Raw genomic sequence first — 20,283 nt, 5'->3', positions numbered from 1 at the left:
GTCTGGATCACCTGGATGTTTGTTTCTAAATAAGTCTGGATCACCTGGATGTTTGTTTCCTGCCTGTTTGATTGTGTTTCTTGACCCGTAAAACACTTCGTCTTTTTCTTTCTTCTTTTAAATCTGCTCACTGCAGTAAAAACTAGGAAATTGGTTGTAATTTTTGAATATTAAAACAGTCATTTTTACCGGCGCCCGCTTTTAACACTTTTCTTGGGTCGTTTTATGTAAATTCGATCACACTAAAATTTGATTTTTAAATAAAAATTTGAAGATGAAGATGAATCGTTTTTATATTCAGAGACGAAGTAGGAACATCAGAAGAAATGTTCTTCTGCACAGATGAATCTTAATGTCTGGGAGGGTTTTATTAAAGATGCCTCCACCCCCACCCCCACCTCCTCCTCCAGCTCCTCCACCCCCCCACCTCCTCCTCCTCCACCCTTTCACTGCCTCGTGTGCTGCTCACCAGGAAGATGAGCGAGGGGAACCCGATGAGGGCGATGGCGGTGGACAGCTTGCGCTTGTTTCCTCCGCTGTACGTGCCGGACGGTTTGTCTGCGTACTTAGACAACTCCAGCTTCTCCAGCGCCCACTGCACCACCTGGAGGAGGTGGAGGGTAACGTCAGGAGAGTGGTGTTGTGTGTGTGTGTGTGTGTGTGTGTGTGTGTGTGTGTGTGTGTGTGTGTGTGTGTGTGTGTGTGTGTGTGTGTGTGTGTGTGTGTGTGTGTGTGTGTGTGTGTGTGAGACACCCACCCTGTCCTGGTCCTTCCACGGGATGCCGCGGAGGCGAGTGTAAAGCTCCAGATGCTCTCTGGCCGTCAGGTCATCGAACAGAGCGTCGAACTGTGGACAGTAACCGATGCTCTGCTGCACACGCAGGAGGTCCTTCAGGATGCTGCACACACACACACACACACACACACACACACACACACACACACACACACACACACACACACACACACACACACACACACACACACACACACACACACACACACATTATTGATTCATGTGTTGATTATTTTTCTTGATTAATCAATCAGCTGTTTGCTCTTTAAATTGTCAGCCAGTGTTTCTCAAATCTGCAGCTAAAATATCTGGTTTTGTTGCGACCAGCGTTCCTCAACCGAAACATGTTCGGTTTATTATCATGGAGAATAAAGAAAACAGGAAATATTCACGTTTAAGAAGCTGAAATCAGAGAATATTTGTATTTTCTGGTTAAAAAAAATGACTCAAAACGATTGGCCGAAATAGGCGATTGATTTCCTGATCAGATGTATTGATCCTCGGCGCCGACCTGTTTCCGTCGATGAAGGCCTCTCCTCCGGTGGTGCACTCGTCTCCCGTCAGCATCTTGAAGGTGGTGGTCTTCCCGGCTCCGTTCACTCCCAGCAGTCCGAAGCACTCGCCGGGCCGGACGCCCAGACAGAGGCGGTCCACGGCCAGGATGCGACCCATCTTCCTGGACTTATACACCTGAGGGGGACAGCGGTGAAGGACCGCGGTCAAACGGGTCAGTCACCGCAGAACTGGACTCAAACCTACATTTCTGTAAAATAACAAAAGTAAAAACCTTCGTCAGGTTCTCGATCTTCAGCATGTCGTTGTCGGCGTCTCCTCGCAGCACTCTTCGTCTCTCGCAGGCCACGTCCACATCGTCATCGTCGATGGGCTGGCAGCTGACCGGCACCCTCCTGGAAACACGCGCGCGCACACACACACACACACACACACACACACACACACACACACACACACACACACACACACACACACACACACGCACATCACACCACATCACATCACATCAGCTGTGTTTCAGCGTGACTCAGTCAGAAAGTCCCTAGCAGGAAGGTGACGTCACTGACGGAGGTTTCCTGAGGAAGTTGTACTGGCAGAGGATGGTGATGAGGAAGCCGACGAAGCCTTCGATCGTCATGGCGACGAGTCCCCGAGTCACGATGTCCCACTCGAACGGAGACTTCATCTTGTCAAATTGTCCTGCAGAACGAATTCACAACAAACCACTCTGTAAATACCTGGCGACTGAGGAGACCAGCTGCTGGAGTTTTGAAAGTGAAATGTGGTCCCATTCTTGCCTGATATAGGATTTTAGCTGCTGGGATTATATACAATATAAAATACAAATACTGTGCAGAATAAGTCCACACTAATAAAACGCTTTAATTCAATATTTACTTTCAATAGTTTTGAAAGTGAAATGTGGTCCCGTTCTTGCCTGATAAAGGATTTCAACTTCAATATTGTGTGATTGTGCGTGATGAACGTACGATGAACGTACCTATCTTGGCGTAGTATTCGTTGATGTACTCGTTGTAGGCCATCTCCATCAGGCCGTGGCCCAGGTTGTAGTTGGGGAAGATCAGGAAACAGGATTTCAGGTAACTGTTGACTTTCTTCAGATCCTGGAGGACAAAAAAAACAACATTTTCTTGACTTCTTAATTTATTACCACCTCAACATGTAAAGGTGAGGTCGTCTGAGTAACATCCCGTCTTTAGTCCAGACCGACCTTGTCGTGTTCGAAGAGCTGCAGCAGGAAAGTGGCCACGGTGGCCGTGATGCCGATGAAGAGGTTGATGACGATGAGGAAGACGTAGGCGGTGCTGGGGACCTCGAACCAGAAGGATGCCGGGTACATGATGGGAGTGATGGACCACCTGGAGGGAGGAGAGAGAATCACCTGAAGACGGCCGAGGAGGCAGAAAGGAAACTGGAGAGCAGCTGTTTCCATCCAGATGTTAGAAATCGTATTTACGTTCATGTCGTCAGCGTTTGGTGAAACGGGACTCTGAACAGGTGGTTTTTGATTTGTTGATGCTGGTTTTTGTTTTTCTGCCACGTCAGCAGTTATTCTGCCCATCCAGGATTTCACAAACTGTTTTTATTATTTTTTTGGGAACAAAAGTCTTCTGATTTTTCAGCTGATTTAAAAAACAAACCAAAAAAACTGCACATCACATCACATCGCAGGAATTGGAAAAAAAAAAAAAGTCACATTATTTCTCCACTCGTGAAAATAAGCCGACTGCACATCACGGGAACATCTGCAAATATATTAGTTCCCTTTTCTTTTTTTTTACTTTATTAACCTAAAGAATCATAAATGGGGCTCGAGGTTAGAAAGAAAATCCAGTCTGTGACCGTCAAAATAAGAGTTTAAATGTTTTTAAATCACATGAATGAAACCGCCTCCAACTAGAAAACCCTTCACTTCCTGTTTTGCCATTTTTTCCCAGTCAACCAACATGAGGTTTGTTTTGATGATGATGTAGATTTTTGTTTTTTGCTTTGTTGTTGTTTTACATTTGGATTCTTATTTGTAATATATATATATACACATATAGCAGTAAAAATATACATGAAAAAATAAAAACTTTGTATAAAGTTGCTGAAACTGAAATAAAGTTTCAGTTGTTAAAAAAACAACAACTAAGATGTATTTGGTCTTTGTTGCTGTGATGTTTTTACTTCACCGTGCTGCGCACAGTTCACGCGCAACAGGAACAGTCTCTGAACTACGTGAGATTTCAGCGCACTGACCCTTTAATAAGTAAGAAGGTGTCGTCTCACCCGTAGAGGAGGAAGAGCGAGAGGACGGCGGGGAAGTTGGTCGGGGAGGTGTAGGCCGGCAGGTCGAACACGAACAGGATGATGACGCAGCAGGTGGCGGGAACCAGGTAGTTCAGCTGAGGAGAGACGAGAGGCGAGGAACACGTTCAGGCGGGTTCTTTTCCTACAGAGTGAAACGTCGGTCGGTCGGTGGCGTCCTCCGCCTCCTCACCATGTCCCAGATGTAGTTGGCCAGCCAGTAGACCACCGGGTCGCAGCCGCTGACGAACTGGAGGTGTTTGGCCTTCGTGGATTTCTCGGCCACCAGGAACACCACGAAGCTGGCCGGCACGAAGGACATGGCCACGATGATGAAGATGGCGATGACCACGTCGGTCCCCTGGAGCCTGGAGACACGGGAGAGGAGACCAATCTGTCCAATCCCACTTTATACAGCTCTTTAAAAAGATAATTAGGAGCCCGAGCACCAAGTGGTTTAATTTATTCGTGATTTTGGGGAGTTTTGAACATTTCGCCGTAAAAACTGTAAGTGGCTTCAACTTTGATTAACTTTCTAAACTCTACATGTTTGATAGAAGTCCCGCCCTGGAAGACATCTGCGTGGTAATATTCAGTCATGGTTACAGCGCCCCCTGCTGGCAGCAGGATATAACACGTTTCACACTTTCATGTCTTTGTTTGAGCTCGTCGATCACGTCAACATCTAATTGGGTCAGAATAGTCGTAACACGCTGATGATGACATATTGAGAAGCTCGTGTGTTTTTGTCAAAGGGGCATCGCCATGGCGATGTGGCAAAGTTTGATGTTTACGGTCAAAAGGGATACTCGAAACCTCACGAAACGTTTCAGGTGTTAAACTCCGCGCGAGGGCCGGTATGTCATCGGGCGCAGTTTTAATTACTTGGTTATTTTAGGTTAGGTTAGGTTTCATTGTATTAAAAGTAATGAGGGTCAAAACTATCAAAAACAAGCCCCCCCCACGTCGCAGCGAAGGCTCTGATATCGGTGCTGCTGAGGAACTCACAGGTAGTCCAGAGAGAGGCTGGCGCTGGTGCGATTCATCGGGTGGTTTGTCAGCGTGATTCCTGCAAAAAAACACAACGAAACAGGTTAAAAAAAAATTTTTTTTAAATCAGGAGTTGCGTCCTAAAAACGACATGACTTCACGTCGAGGCACCGCGAGTTTGTACCGTAGGCTGCCGGGTTTCCTTTGGACGACGGCAGGTTGGCTCGCAAGATGGCGTTGTTGAGGACGTTCAGGTACGTCGGCATGCTGTGGTAGCCTTTGTTGTTGTACAGAACCTGCACACAAGAGGGCGCTCTGCTAGTGGTCGTTCACATCGTGCGTGTCCAGTTATGTCTGCAGACTTTATATTAAGATGAACGTAGTCTGAAGAGAGAAACCGCCGCCTGCAATACCACCGAGGGCCACTAGGGGCTGGCTTACAAAAAAAACTCCAATAACACAGCTTGTTTAAGGCGTGGCTGGTTTGATTGACAAGCCCCCCGGGGTGCAGTCAGGTTGCCGGTATAAGTGGGCGGGGCATAGCGTCCTTACCTGAGCTGACCTGCGGACGGCTATCTTTCGAACCATCGGAGGGATTTTTTTCCCAAAGGATGCTGGGATTGATTTCTGGATGTTCCCCACCGTCAAACCGCCGTATCTGTTACAAACACACAGAACAAAACAGACCACAGAGTTCAGTTTCACTGCATCTAAAGTGCACGTGTGCTGGTAAGAATTTCAAAATAAGAGTCACGTGGCTTTAAACTGCCGTATTGTTTTAAGTTTGTCTCCGTTATAAGAATTTCATTTTTATATGGTAAAATACGTGGAGACACGTCTTGAACTCTTTATGCCTGTTTAGAGATGGCTCAACTTGTTATTTTCATCAACTAGTCAATAACAGGCTCTTTATTAATAGATAATTATGAAGTCCTCAGCCTGAAGAGAAATGTGTCGTCTGAGTCTACGAGGAACACAAGAGACATAAATACTGACTGTAACCACATGATGTCGGTGCATTGTTAAAACGCTCCTCTTGTACAACATTAATCAACTGCTGATTAAACCTTTGAACTTGTATTCTGGCTCCGGTCTCCTCCGTCTAAATTAAGTCAACAAAAAACTCTTTTCACAGTCTGTAAGCAGTTTATGAGTCAGAGTTGGGAATTAAACCCTAAAGTAAAGGAATTTGGGGCAAATTATGACTTAATATACTTATTTATGCACTCAGACTTTTTTCCTCTTATTCTATTAGTTAGATCAGTTGATTTAGACTCGACACTGAAAGTCTGCAGTGAAAAGTAAAAACTGTAAGAACGTGTTTCTAATCTTCTGACGTCATTAAAGTCTCGTCGTGGTTCTGAAACTTCGGTTTCACCGTTCGTCTCCTACCGGTGCAGCCGCAGTCGGTCCGACGTGAAGAGCAGGTACTCGGAGACGTTGCGTCCCGTGACGTCCACCAGGATGTCCCCCGTCACCACCTTGGTGAGGGACGGCCGCCCGCCGACCCCGCTGGGACAGGAGAAGCCCGTCCCCTGCATGGAGCAGCTGCAGCGCACCGGCTCATGGATGGACAGCGGGAGGGTTGGAGGAGACGTCACCGGTTCTGAGGAGACAGGAAACTAACTCATACTGATGTACTGCACACACACACACACACACACACACACACACACACACACACACACACACACACACACACACACACACACACACACACACACAGAGAGAGAGAGAGAGAGACACACACACACACACACACACACACACACACACACACACACACACACACACACACACACAGAGAGAGAGAGAGAGAGAGAGAGACACACACACACACACACACACACACACACACACACACACACACACACAGAGAGAGAGAGACACACACACACACACACACACACACACACACACACACACACACACACACACACACACACACACACACACACACACACACACACACACACACACACACACACACACAGAGAGAGAGAGAGAGAGAGACACACACACACACACACACACACACACACACACACACACACAGAGAGAGAGAGAGACACACACACACACACACACACACACACACACACACACACACACACACACACACACACACACACACACACACACACACACACACACACACACACACACACACACAGACAGACAGACAGACAGACAGACAGACAGACAGACAGGACTCACCGCGGACTGTGGTCGGAGGGGCGACGGTGAAGTTCCACAGCCCGTCCATGAATCGAGGGTCCGGGTCGTCCGAGGGCGCCGGCGAGGGCGGCGGGGGCACGAAGTTGGAGAGCGGGACGCCCTGCGTGAAGGAGTCCAGGCACATGGAGTCGAAGTAGCGGGCGGCCAGCGTCTTGGAGTTGTTGGCGCTGGGGTTGAGCGTCTGGGCCAGCTGGTCCAAGGTGCTGTTGAACGGGGTCTTGAGGACGCAGGTGGCGCCGACGCCCGACGGCAGGCGCAGGGTGGTGATGATCTTCTGGGGGCTGGCGTCGGGCGACAGCTTGCTCCTGAGGGGGGGCGGGGCCAAAGAGGCAGCAGTTAGACCGAAGCAGCGGTTACTCAAAGGTCACGGAGTCGTTATTTCTGCGTTTAAGGCCGGCAACGCTGTCACAGGATATCGACCAATCAGAGCTCTGCTCAGATGGAACTGACTGGTCACATGACTCCCTGTAGTTATATAAAATTTTGATTTCTTTAATTACAGTTAAATACTGTTCAGCTCTCCCTGTGTGGCATCGAGTCTCATTTCTACTTCTTTTACATATATATATATTTTAGCTGCTCAGCTGCGGCTCGGTTGCGTGCTTTTTGTTTACCCACGTTCATAGCGAGACAAACGGACACAAACGGATTAAACACACTAAAAGAAGTGAACTTCTGTTCACTTCTTCTCAATGAACTCAAACCACATTAACTCCATCACGGTGACTCCGGGAGAAACAACGGTAGAGACTGAAGGAGTGAATCCCACCTGTACTGAGGTCGGTCCTCGTTGGCGTACGGGATGAAGTTGCCTCTCGGCTGCGTGTAGTTGTGATACTGAGACGGGGACAAGATCAGAGGCGGCAAATCACCTGCAGAAACAAGACAAACAGCAGCTTAAAGCAGCGGAGCGGCTCTTTAATGCAACAAACTGCTGGAAATAAACTGTTCGGTCATTAAACGGGAGCCTTGAGCAGTTTTTCTGTTCATAAAATACACAAACGCAGGAAGTGTTTGTTGAATGATTTCTCTGCATCTGTTCTTTTAAAAGCTTGTGTCTTCAGGAGTCCCCCTCGGTTTTATTTTCACCTCATAAATGGAGATTAAATGAGTGTAATGACGAGTATTTTAGTGTTTAACACCGTAAACATCTGGATTTACTGCAGGCTGCGTTCACAAGCCGGCGGATTTGAAAGCACTTTCCTCTCTAGTGAACAACGGGCTCACCGATCTCGGGCACCGACAGCGCGACCGTCATGGCGACGCACACGAAGAAGGCGGGCAGGAGGATCTGGGAGAAGAGGCCTTTGGTGTTCCTCTTGGCGCAGTGGTACCTCTTGACGATGAGGCCGTGAAACTGGCTGAGCTTCAACCACCAGCCTTCCAGCTTGAAGCTGCCCTGCCCCTCCAGGACCTCGGGCTCCGGGGACCTCGGGTTCTCCGCGTCCCCCCTGAGGCTGGCGGAGTCCGACTCCCGGCCGGTGTCGAACAGCGGGCAGTAGTCGCCGTAGAAGTCGGCGTAGAGTCCTCCCTCGTCGCCGCGCACCGAGCCGATGGACGAGGAGGACCGGAGGGAGGCCTGGCTGTGGCTCAGCCGGGAGCACGTCACCAGGTTGGTCAGCTCCACGTCCGGCTTCTGGCTCTGCGCCGGGGGGGCGGTCCCAGCCTGCGGCGCCGCCGGGCCTCCCGAACCCACCGAGACCTTCCCCGCGGAGCTGCCCCCCGGGGAGCCCTTCATATCTGCCCGGAGACACGCAGAGAAAATCAGAAAATCAGACTTTCACACATCCTGCTGAAATCTCCAAGAAGTCGTGACCGGAGGAACGTTTCTCACCGGCGTCGCTGTTCTCCAGTGACTGGTCCTCCTCGGACACTTTGAGGAACACCTCCTCCAGCGTGGTGTCCATCACGCCGAAGCTGGTCAGGGCTAAACTGTCCAAGCTCTGCTCCAGAGCCTGGAGACACAACCACAGAGAGGACGTCAAACTACCGCAGCTCTCTCAGAAGATACCGGCATCTCGGTCTCACCAAACCAATCAGGTTCAGACATCTTCAACCCAAACGTCTCCACGCTGGGAACGTCTCATGGTGGATTTCAGCTGGTGGACCGAACTGCTTTTATTCCCTGTAAATCTTTTTTCAGATATTCTACATGACATACGTAGTTCCTTTGTTATAGCTACCATTCAAAGAAAAGTGATGCTCCTCAAACAACTTTCGAACCAAAAGTGGGAGTGTCACCAAATTTGCCGTGAATGTTCACTTGGCTCACCTCTACCTGTATGCCAAGTCTGGCGCCCCCTAGCTGCTGCCCTTGGTATCGCTTAAGGCCCCCACATGCCTGTAAAATGAGGCACCCCTAGCACCTTTTCCTTTGGTGGAGCTGCCATCATTCTTTTGCTGTGAAAAGAGATTTCAGCATCTCTCCTACAATTTAAATGAAGTTTTGAAGGTTTGAAATAAAAACATTTTTTGTGTGTGCGCACCTGGAACAGCCTCTCGAAGCAGCCCTTCTTGACGGCCTCGGAGGGCAGGACGTAGGACAGCTCGGTGTTGGAGTCGGACACCAGCAGGCACGACGCCACGAACTGGCGGATGAACTGGGTGACATGAGCCTCTGAGCAAGGCGACAGAGACGAGGACGGGGACAGAGACGAGGGAGGCTGCTGCTGCTGGCTGCCCTGTCCTGAAGGACGACAGGAGGAGAGACACACGACGTGACCAACGGGGACAGAGGAAAGAGGCATGATGGGAAAAACTCAAAACATGGAAATGTCACACACACACACACACACACACACACACACACACACACACACACACACACACACACACACACACACACACACACACACCTCTCCCTTCGCTCTGCTTCTTCACCAGCGTCAGCTTGTATCCGTCTCCGTAGGTGCTCTTCAGGAAGAGCGGCGAGCCGCAACACTTGAGCTTCCCGTGCGAGATGATGGCGATGCGGTCTCCCAGGAGGTCGGCTTCATCCATGTGGTGGGTGGACAGCAGGATGGTGCGGCCTGGAGGGGGGGGGGTAAAACGAGACCTTTTTAAACTAAAACCACTCAGGTTGTAGTTTACATTTGGAGAGATTTCCTCGAGGCGTTCCTGAGATATCACATTCATAGTGGGGGACAGATAGCAACTCATAGTGACCTTTAACCTTTGACCACCAAAATGTTATCACTTCATCCTTAAATTAAATTGAACGTTAGTGACAAACTTGAAGAAATTCAATCCAGACGTTCCTGAAATGTCACCTTCATGAGCATATGTGATGGGACAGTGACCTTTGACCTTTAAACTTCACCAACTACCATCTTATGTTTTTGCCAAGTTGGAAGAATTTCCTTGGGACGTGGTGAGGACGTGGTGGAGCCGCCACTCACCCTGCTTGTACTTGAGGATGAGGTCCCAGATGGCCCGGCGGGCGTAGGGGTCGACGCCGGCCGTGGGCTCGTCCAGGATGACGGCCCGGGAGCCGCCCACGAAGGCGATGGCCACCGACAACTTCCTCTTCATGCCGCCGGACAGCGTCTGCACCAGGCTGTGGCGCTTGTTGGACAGCTCCAGGTCAACGATCATCCTGGACACACACACACACACACACACACACACACACACACACACACACACACACACACACACACACACACACACACACACACACACATAGCCAATGGTCTCCCTGTAACCGTTACCAGCGTCCAGATGTGTCCTCACTTGTCCATCTCCTTGCGGATGTCCTCCTCCTCCATGCCCTTCAGCCGGGAGTAGAACCACAGGTGCTCCTCCACGCTCAGCTTGTCGAACAGCACGTTGTGCTGCGGACACATTCCCAGGTTCTGGCGGATGCGCTCCATCTCGGTGCGGATGTCGTGGCCGTAGATGGTGGCGGAGCCGGAGGTGGGCGGGAACAGGCCGGTCAGGATGGACCTGAGGACGGTTAATACGTCTTCATCTTCAAAAATAATGGTGGGTTTTTATGTGTATTTCTTCAAATCTGGTGGTTTTACTTTTACTTGAGTGTTTTTTTTTTTTTTTTTACCTCAAAGACTTTAATACGTTTTAAACTGTATTTCTTACAGAATAAAATACAAAAGTGAACTCTTGAAGCTCTTTGAACCACTGCGTCTTTAACATGCAGATTGATTATTTTATATTTTAACTGTATTTGTGTTTAATTTTATGCATTTTATCTTTTCTTATGTATTTTATTTGTTCTTATGTATATTATCTGTTTCTTGTGTTTTTTATCTGTTCTTATGAACCTCATTTCTTTTCTATATATTTAAATTAACATCCGTCCAGGTTTATAGATCTTTTGCAACATTTATCTGAACTTTAAAGAAGTTTTTTTGTTTTTTTTAAGAGTTTAAACGTACATTTTCTTCTCCTGTGTTGACTTTTATCACCACACACACACACACACACACACTGCTACTCACATGGTGGTGGTCTTTCCGGCCCCGTTGTGTCCCAGGAAGGAGACCACCTGGTTTTCGTGCAGGTTGAGACTCAGCTTGTTAAGCGCCAGCTTGCTGCCGGTCTTGTAGACTTTGGTGAGCTTGTCGATGCAGACGACCAGAGGAAGGTGACTCGGCTCCTCCTCGATGCCGCGCATCTCCTCTGGAGGCACGAAGACCACGATATATAAATACGATACAGTAAACATTTAGGAAACTTCAGTTTACTGCGTCTCTTTTCCTGATTTTGTGGCTGTTGCTATTTTGAAAAGGAGTTAGAATTGAACCAAACTACAACTTCAGACGTGTGTTCTGATTGGATGAGAAATTAAAATGTTTATGTTCATGGTGACGTGCGGTTCCACCAAACTAAAATCAACAGCTAACAAAGCAAAAAAAAGTTAACAAACAGCTAATTGTGCTTAAAAAAAACCAGCTAAACAAACAACAAACTATTGATCGACATCTAAAATCAAAGATCGACTATAACAGGCTTTACTCGTATACCGTTGCCATGACTACGAAGAGGAGAGGTGTTTTTGCCGTCAGAACATCCCATTAAAAACAATAAATCCCAACTCGCAGCTTGATTTGATCTCCTGACTGCAGCTACGTACCCGACCTCCGCTGGTCCATCGCACACGCCTGGTCCTCCTCCATCACGCTCAGCCGGGCGGCTCCGCCTCCGCACCACGGCCAATCCCAGGTCTCCACCCGCCCGCTGCCGGACCAGTAGGACCTCTGCAGGGGGAAGTACCACGGCCGCGGCAGCCCGTACATCCCTGAACACAAATCGGTTTTCTTTAAATCTATTCAATCTGAAGAAAAGAAGTGAGAAGAAAGTGGATTTCTTTCATCACCTGGATGAACCGCCTCGATGTACCAGGTGAGCACGCCGTACACGGCGGCGTCGATGATGAGCATCATCATGGACAGACCCAGGTTGAAGTCGTCGCCCTCTACTGGCGACTGGCTGATGGTGCGCCACTGGATGCCGACGCCCGCAACCTCGTACAGCGCGAAGTACTTGGAGCCGAGGCCGAAGGCGGTGGTGGACATCAGAGACTGGAGGAGAGGCGGGAGGTCGAGTCACTATCTCAGGAAAACTTAGTCTACGGTTTACGGTCTGCAGGTTGACGAGGGCGGATCCATAAATTCTGCACTGCGACAGGTGGAGAACCCTTGTTGCCATGGCGACACAGTTCAGGTGGTTTAATGCGAAGGTTTTTTCCCTCAGACGCCTCAGAAGGTGTTGACGGTCTGACAAGCAGCAAACAACATGCTAACAAAGCTAACAAACGGCTAATTGTGCTACTTTGCTAAAAGTAAACAGCCAAACTCAAATAAACAAACTAGCCGTCCCCAAAACGTGCGTAGCTCAGAAACTGTTGATGATTAAGTGCAGACATTTGTACCCGTCACTCATCGGGGTCGTAGCTTCCTGCTTCTCTGTGCTACGTCACGGTGCAGCACTGTTCCCGCGCAGCAGGAGCAGTTTCTGAACTGTTTTGATTCGCCCTCGTAAAACGTGAATGAAGGAGAAAAAAAGGCCTTACGGCGATGCACTTCTCGAAGGCAGTGATCTTGTCGTGGGCGACTTCCTCCCTGATGGCCACGTACATGTACGGCACGTAGCTCAGGAAGTAGATGATCCCGCCGCAGGCCGACGCCAGCTTCGCCTTCGAGTAGATCACCGACACCAAGAAGCTGGAAAACAAAAGTTTTACTTTCATCGGACTGTTGCTGTTTGTTTTTTGTGGATTTATCACGTAAATCTCGATTCCTGCCTTGAGATCTCACCAGAACATGATGGTGGCGACGGCGTAGATGGTGAGGAAGAGCCAGATGATGAAGGGGTCGCTGTGGAGCAGCACCCGGCCGTACTTCAAGATGGCCGTCAGGGCGGTGACGGAGATGGACAGCTGGACGAAGCCGGTGATGAACCACGCCACCCAGTGGACGGCGTTGTTCAGGCCCATCATCTTCATCACCTGAGGGAGGAAGAGTCACCACGGTTACACGGACGACTAAAACCAGAGTCTATGGAGCCGGAGGCTTTTTGGAGCCGACCTCTAGTGGCACTCGCTGGTATTGCAGCTGAAGACACTTCTGGATCGGAACCATTTTACAGACCTGAAGCTACGAACTCTTTTAGAAACAGTCTGTGATCGAACTACTTCAACGTTGTCGAACCCTGACCACGCCCACTGGTCCCTGATTGGTCGGCCCCTCACAGAGGAAAAACCGAGGCTGCGAGTGACAGTCAGGAGGAGTCGGGTTACGTTAATAGAAGTCTCGCCTCTTTGAGCCGGTGCTCCTTCTCAGCCACGATGTGCTGAATCATCATGGCGACGGAGTAAACCCAGGAGATCACCATGCAGAGAGGCATCATGTGCTCGATCACGAACAGGAAGCTGAGAGGAAAACAACAACAACAACAACAAAACACACGCTGTTAGTTTTTTATTTTTTATTTTTACTGAACAGAAACTACCAGAAATAAATAACAACAACAACAAAAAAGCCTGCGGTCTCACTCGTCTCTGGTGTAACAGGGGTAAGGGAACATCTGGACGTAGTTCCCCGGCTCCACCACATCATGGCCCACGAACGTGTTAATGATGGCTCGCTCAATCATGTCTGCAGGGAAAAGAGTGACATCATCAGGAAAAGAGTGACATCATCAGGTAGGATAATAAACTTGAATAATACAATGGAATAATAATAATAATAATAATAATAATAATAAACTGTATTTGTATAAGCTGCACCCTTTTACACAAGAAAATGCAGCTCAAGAACATAAAAAACGTGTTGAAATGTAATTTAAAAATAAAAACACAGGACATCACATTCATAAAATAAAATAGTGAGAATAGAGAATAAAACATTTTAAAGGCGCAGTAGTCGCTGGTTTTCAGGGTGATTTCACCACCTTCAGTGTTAAAGCTCATATCTTGGTCATTTTAGTGTCGAACCATTCACACTGTATCTTGTTTTTTTCAGGACAGTCCAGGCTATCAGATCTGTCATTGTTTAATTTGATAATACTTGGAGATTTAAGTAACTTAACATTTATATCAAGGGGGGGAAAAAAATATTTAGTCTTGTGAAATTGTTGTGTTTTTTGGACACCATAAAATATTGTCAGTTGAGTTGTCTTATATAGTAGGTATAGTTATAACAGTGGAGAGGAGGTTGTGTAGAATATGGTAATATCTGAACCATGTTTGTGGGACACTATGACTCAGCAAAAAAAAAAAAGGTGCTCAGTGCCTCAGTGACGGGAAAATGAGATCATAATTGGAGATTCATGCAGAAAGCAATGACGCAACTATAACTTTGATTTATCTCTGCAACGCTTCAGTGCAGTTTTCATACGATTACATCTCAGTGAGGAACATGTCAACCGAGAAAGAAGAGGAGTGAATTTGAAGGCGTCCGTCGGTCAGTTAGAGCAGCTAGAAATATCTACAGAGGAAGAAATCCCCCAAAACCAGCAGCCTGCATGGACCTGCAGAGCAGAAGTGAGTGAGTGTGTTTGTGATCTGCGTGCTGCGAGGACTCCTCCCGGGCCGGATGCTTCGCCGTGGATCATCTTTCTGTGTCAAGACGAGCAGCTTCCCGCCTCCTGAATAAAAGATGACCTGCAGGGAGGGAAAATGCTGCAGCTCAGCCGGCGAGCGCTTTCTCACAATGAAGCCTTCTTCTGCGCAAGAACAAACTAAACCACCACAGAGGCCGGGTCTGATTTATAAGCCCGGTTCTGCTGCTGCCTTCTGCACCACTTCAGGATTTAAGAAGATGCAGGCGGAGCCGCTCACCCTGGATCCACACGAACCCGTACAGGAAGTAGAACTTCCCCCCCGTGTTGGGTCCGGGCCGCCAGTAGGCCCGTCGGATCTCGTTGGTCTTCTCCGTGAAGCTGGAGTTCTGCCGGATCTTGTAGAGAACGTGCGGCGGCAGCGAGCCGTCTCTGTTGGTCTGGAAAATCACACCTGGAAGGGAAAAAAGAACGAGCATTTACACACATTAAATACACGTACGAGTCGGATCAGGATTTTATTTGTTTAATGCGTTTCGTTTTTGCGTCACAACTTCGTTGTGCAGTTCAGTTCCAGGAAATCGTGAAAACTAACGAAGAATTCCAGCGTTTTTTCAGCAAAAAAAGTCGTCAACAGAAGCTTTGCTGAAATTATCGTAGCAGATAAGTCGTCTTTTCTGAAGAAAACTTGTTTTATGAACAAAAATAAAACAAATAAACGTTTCGAAGTTTGCGAGAAACGTGGTCTTCACATTAAAATGATCTAATTAAATGCTTATTAAATGAGTTTAACACGTTAAGTTGTGCAGATTGATTTTAGTTTCTGTGCACAGTCTGTGTTGAATTGTTATTAATTAAACAGCATCTGAAGCTCTTATTTTGACAGCTGATGTCAGTTCTTGTCAAGCTACGTCACTTTTATCATTTTTATAACTTTGAGCACCACGTTCAAATAAATAATTAAAAAAAGATTAGAAATAATTATTATCAAAGGAAGTGATTACATATTTATTCCTTTATACTGTAGTACCTAAAAAAAATTATTTTGTTTTTCCTCGATTTAAAATTTAAAAAAATCTGCAAATCAAAAGAAAATTTGATCAAAATAATCACACAAAAACTGTGGCTGGACAGATTATGGCTCCTCCTCTCTTTAAATCCTCTGGAGAAACTTTAACGGACTCACTGGCGAACACGGACACGTTGTCCCGGTAGGCCTGGTTCAGCGTGTAGTTGACAATGCTGTCCTCGTCTGGGAAACCCTTGAAGACGTCCACGCTGACCTGGAGACACAGGAGACACCGCTGATGTTCAGATTCAGGACGGAGCTCCTGTTACTGCAGCGTCGGCGTTTTCCCACCCGGATCAATAGGATCCGGTTTCTCTGGGTTATTTTCTGACTCCAACCAGAGTCTGAGAGACTCAACGGATATTTAACGGGAGCGTATAAAAAAAACAACTCCAGGGTTCAAATGTTCACCCGTCTATACGAGTTTATTCTGACTGCTCGTAAGAAATCTTGTTTTCATATATTTTTCAAATAAGAACAATAAAAACAGAAGAACTGAATGTAGTGACATCGTTGTCATGGTGACGAGCGGAGAGAGCTTTTTTTTCTTGTACAAGTCGGTGAAAAAGTTCAGAGACTCTTCCTGAAAAAAACCAAAAGAACAACAACTCCAGACTGCGAAAAAAATAATCTAATAAGAGTCGTTATAAATCTGCACCTCCATGTTTATGTATTTGAACAGACGGGACAGATTTGGTGTCAAATTTTTGGCGAACAAAAAGCCGAATGCAGCGACCGTCGGGGAGCTGCGACCACGTCGTTCTACGTTTCTACGCGTTGCCATGGCGCCACGGTTCAGGCAGAAGAAGCCGTGGCTTCCACGGACCTTGGACATGAAGCGCGTCCAGCCGCAGGCGGCGTTGTCGATGGTGTCCAGCTGCTCCAGCAGGGCGGAGGTGTTGGGCAGGCTGTAGTTTCCCTCCACCAGACGCTGCATCAGCTCGCTGTCGGTGGCGTTCAGCAGCTCGGGGTGCCGCTGGAGCTCCGAGGACAGCTGGAGGGGAGAGACACGAGTTTTCACATCCTGATACGACCTGGTACGAAGGAATGAAGTCAGAGGATGAAGGCCAACCTGCTGCAGCCACAGCAGCTGGCTGTGCAGCCGGCTCTCCTCCAGGAACGTCCGCAGCCGAGCCGAGATGTTCAGCCAAACACGCGTGTAGCGAGTCACGTTGCCCACGAACGCAAACGTCTCGTTCGCCTGAGAGGGGAAACAAAAAAATACGTATTTATTTATTTAGTATACACTAGATTGATCCTCCTGTCAGACGGGTCGGATCGGTCCACGCGCCTTCTGGATCACTCGGTCCACCTGGGAGCCGATGGGCGAGTAGAGGATCTTGGGGTTGGTGGTCATGAGGTGGACGAGCAGGCCGAGGTTGCGCTGCTCTTTGCTGGTGAAGCCCAGAGAGCTCATGTTGCCCTGCTTCAGCGCCTCCGGCTCGATGATCCTGCAGGTCGGCACAAAATAAAACCGTATCATATTCTGTCAGGTTGGCCGGGACTCCTTCCTGTTCAGTTCAGGTTTAATAAATGACAAACAGTCGTTCCACGATGATATTTGTAGTTTTCATCAAAGTTGAACATGATTAGCTCTTTTTTTCCTGATTAATTCCAGTTTGTTTTTTTAAGTAATTACTGCTCACATCTCATCAAAATTCTTGTAATTGTTTTTAATTGCTTTTTTTTGTTTCAAGTTTTTTTGATTTGTTTTATTTGTGTCTGATGTCGTTGCAGCTCTTCGGACATTTATGGTGTATAAATATGCAAAATAAATAAATCTGACTTTTTTTTGTCCCTAAAATGAGCTGAACGGTTTCAACCAAAACAAAACGCTGAAAGAGGCTAAAATGTTCCAACTCTGCGGGTTTTGTTGATGTTTCACGTTACAGCCTTTTGACTGATTGTTCATATAAAATATTTATTCGTGTTAAACCTGTCACATCGTCCAACTGAAGGTGGTTTTTGTTTATTGGCCTTTTGAAGCAAAGCGGTAGTAAACAGGAAGTTGTTCCCAAACAGGAAGTTGTTCCCACACAGGAAGTTGTTCCCACCTGTTGTTGCCACAGAGGATCGGCTGCAGGCCGGCCCACAGCTGCACAAAGGCTGAGAACTGAGAGTGAGGGTTCTCCGCCTCCTCCTTCCCTTTGCCTCCTCCTCCTGCTGCTCCTGCTCCTCCTGCTCCTCCCTCCGCTCCTTCTTCCGCCTCCTCCCCGGGGACGTCGGTGGTGTTGGGGCCCCAGGTGGTGGCGTTCAGGGACCAGGTGAGGTTGGCGGCGGGCGGCGGCGTCCGACCGGCGCAGGCTCCTTTGGGCAGCAGGCGAGCGAGGCCCGACAGGAGGTCCACGTCCTGGAGGAGGCGCTCCACGTCGGCCAGGTCCTCCAGCAGCGCTCTGAGGTGCGACTGGGGGAGCGGCACCAGGGAGGCGGGCCGCTGCAGGTGGAGCTGTGGGGGGGTGGGGGGGGGGTTATTATGACGGAAAAGAAACCGTTGAACTCTTTGTGTTTACAGCGGAGGTTTTCCTGCGTACCTTCTCGGCGACGCTCTGCGTGTCGATCTGCTCCTTCAGCTCCTGGCTGAGCTGCCTGAAGCGCTCCGACCTTTGACCCTCCGCCCCGCCGCACACGGCGCCGCGGTACGCCTGCAGCGCCGGCCGCTGCATCTCGGGCACCGGCAGGATCTCCCCGAGCTCGGAGCCCCCGCCCTCCCCGCAGGTGAGCAGCTCCAGCATGGAGCCGGTGAGCAGGACGGCCTGCGGAGGACAGAATCAGCTGACTGTGCAAAACACAACAAAACAAAAACCGGCGGACCCGAAGTGCATTCTGGGACTTTGTACCTCGGCCTCCTTCAGGCCCGGCCGGTCGCTCCTCTGGTCGCCCGGAGCCTCGGCGAGGCCCAGAGCCCGCGACATGAGTCTGAGCAGAGCCTGCCGGTGGGCTGCTGTCGTCGGGTCGCGTAGAGCTCGGTGGATCAGACCTCCGTCCAGACTCTCAACACCTCCCAGCAGCTGATCCTGAAGACGCTCCAACAAGTTGGAAGAGCAAGTCAGAGAAAACTTGACTGATTTCACATTCATTCGACTTCGGTGGTGCCCAAAACGGGGTGTGTGTGTGTGTGTGTGTGTGTGTGTGTGTGTGTGTGTGTGTGTGTGTGTGTGTGTGTGTGTGTGTGTGTAATAACCTTCAGATGAAGAACTTTGTCTGCAGGTTTCTGTTTGGTGTCTTTTGCTCCTTGAATCGAGCTCTGAGTTCCTCCGGTGTCTCTAACGGACGTACCGAAGATGAGACTGTACACCTGCAGGACAAACACACACACACACACACACACACACACACACACACACACACACACACACACACACACACACACACACACACACACACACACACACACACACACACACAATAAGTATGAAGCCGGAGCGTCGCAGCAGGTGGAGGTAGAGGTGGAGGAGGAGGAGGTAGAGGAGGCGGTGGAGATGGAGGAGGTAGAGGAGGTGGAGGTGCGTCACCTCTCTGAGGCTCAGCGGCGTGTCCAGCAGCAGGACGGCCGAGGAGTCGGACAACGAGAGATTCTTGATCAGGAACTGATAGAAGACCGACTGGTTCTTCAACACGCTGGCCAGCGTGAAGCCTGAACAACACACACACACACACACACACACACACACACACACACACACACACACACACACACACACACACACACACACACACACACACACACACACACACACACAGCATGATTTAAAATGAGCTTCCAAACGACACGTCGACATATAAACATGTTTTTGTTCCTTTATATCAGTTTTTTTTTACATTTGTATTTTCTTGCTTTGAGCTTCATGTCTTGTATGAAAGCTGCCAAACAATTCAAGTTATTGTTATTATTATTATTATTATTGTTGTTATTATTATTATTATTGTTATTATTGTAGAAATGAACACCTTGGCTGCTGTTGAAGCTGTAGTCCGGCGGTAGAGGGGCGGAGCTTAGACTCTCCAGGTGCTGCTGCAGGGTCTCCAGCTCTTGACCCAAACCGGGCCGGTCGGACGCGAAGAGTCGGTTCTGTTCGACCACCTCGCTGATCCGCTCCAGCAGCTGGGTCACACTGAGGGACGGAGACGTACAGAGACAGAGAGGTGAAGGATGTGATATAAAAAAAATATTTTGATAACGAAGATTTTAAAACATGCAAACTAAAGTTCCTTCTCTCACGTGGAGTTCTTGTACTGCAGGAACCCGAACTCGTCCCGCTGCCCGTCCGGACACAGCGACTGCATGATGGGAATGATGCCGGCCGAGGTGAGCGGGGCGGCGCTGTAGAAGGCTGGACGTGAGGAA

General features: G+C 48.7%; 1 protein-coding gene across 2 annotated transcripts in view; it reads right to left on the bottom strand.

The window, feature by feature from the left end:
• abca2 (ATP-binding cassette, sub-family A (ABC1), member 2) overlaps window positions 1-20,283 on the bottom strand; it is a 41,208-nt gene that overhangs the window by 3,735 nt on the left and 17,190 nt on the right. For both annotated transcript variants that reach the window (XM_069720061.1, XM_069720062.1), the window contains exons 3-42: window positions 20,158-20,269; window positions 19,887-20,050; window positions 19,451-19,572; window positions 19,120-19,233; window positions 18,776-18,952; window positions 18,470-18,691; window positions 17,993-18,384; window positions 17,230-17,389; window positions 17,011-17,139; window positions 16,765-16,932; window positions 16,056-16,152; window positions 15,150-15,323; window positions 13,863-13,965; window positions 13,625-13,739; window positions 13,126-13,316; window positions 12,882-13,032; window positions 12,186-12,390; window positions 11,943-12,107; window positions 11,308-11,488; window positions 10,583-10,795; window positions 10,249-10,445; window positions 9,706-9,879; window positions 9,337-9,536; window positions 8,685-8,805; window positions 8,078-8,590; window positions 7,620-7,722; window positions 6,830-7,155; window positions 6,005-6,218; window positions 5,165-5,270; window positions 4,797-4,908; window positions 4,631-4,691; window positions 3,816-3,990; window positions 3,605-3,720; window positions 2,544-2,691; window positions 2,313-2,436; window positions 1,879-2,011; window positions 1,584-1,704; window positions 1,308-1,486; window positions 758-899; window positions 470-604 (exon numbers count right to left, since the gene is read on the bottom strand). In XM_069720061.1, the coding sequence (XP_069576162.1) occupies window positions 470-604; window positions 758-899; window positions 1,308-1,486; window positions 1,584-1,704; window positions 1,879-2,011; window positions 2,313-2,436; window positions 2,544-2,691; window positions 3,605-3,720; window positions 3,816-3,990; window positions 4,631-4,691; window positions 4,797-4,908; window positions 5,165-5,270; window positions 6,005-6,218; window positions 6,830-7,155; window positions 7,620-7,722; window positions 8,078-8,590; window positions 8,685-8,805; window positions 9,337-9,536; window positions 9,706-9,879; window positions 10,249-10,445; window positions 10,583-10,795; window positions 11,308-11,488; window positions 11,943-12,107; window positions 12,186-12,390; window positions 12,882-13,032; window positions 13,126-13,316; window positions 13,625-13,739; window positions 13,863-13,965; window positions 15,150-15,323; window positions 16,056-16,152; window positions 16,765-16,932; window positions 17,011-17,139; window positions 17,230-17,389; window positions 17,993-18,384; window positions 18,470-18,691; window positions 18,776-18,952; window positions 19,120-19,233; window positions 19,451-19,572; window positions 19,887-20,050; window positions 20,158-20,269 (6,755 nt within the window). The remainder of the gene's footprint in view (window positions 1-469; window positions 605-757; window positions 900-1,307; window positions 1,487-1,583; window positions 1,705-1,878; window positions 2,012-2,312; window positions 2,437-2,543; window positions 2,692-3,604; window positions 3,721-3,815; window positions 3,991-4,630; window positions 4,692-4,796; window positions 4,909-5,164; window positions 5,271-6,004; window positions 6,219-6,829; window positions 7,156-7,619; window positions 7,723-8,077; window positions 8,591-8,684; window positions 8,806-9,336; window positions 9,537-9,705; window positions 9,880-10,248; window positions 10,446-10,582; window positions 10,796-11,307; window positions 11,489-11,942; window positions 12,108-12,185; window positions 12,391-12,881; window positions 13,033-13,125; window positions 13,317-13,624; window positions 13,740-13,862; window positions 13,966-15,149; window positions 15,324-16,055; window positions 16,153-16,764; window positions 16,933-17,010; window positions 17,140-17,229; window positions 17,390-17,992; window positions 18,385-18,469; window positions 18,692-18,775; window positions 18,953-19,119; window positions 19,234-19,450; window positions 19,573-19,886; window positions 20,051-20,157; window positions 20,270-20,283) is intronic.

The sequence above is a fragment of the Brachyistius frenatus genome, unplaced genomic scaffold, assembly GCF_029030835.1.
Source record: "Brachyistius frenatus isolate BFR_SWC_R1_liver_20210118 unplaced genomic scaffold, ASM2903083v1 Contig_231, whole genome shotgun sequence".
In the NCBI taxonomy this organism is placed as follows: Eukaryota; Metazoa; Chordata; class Actinopteri; family Embiotocidae; genus Brachyistius; species Brachyistius frenatus.
Note: the sequence above shows the minus strand (reverse complement) of the source record. Positions and strands in the feature narration are given on the sequence as shown.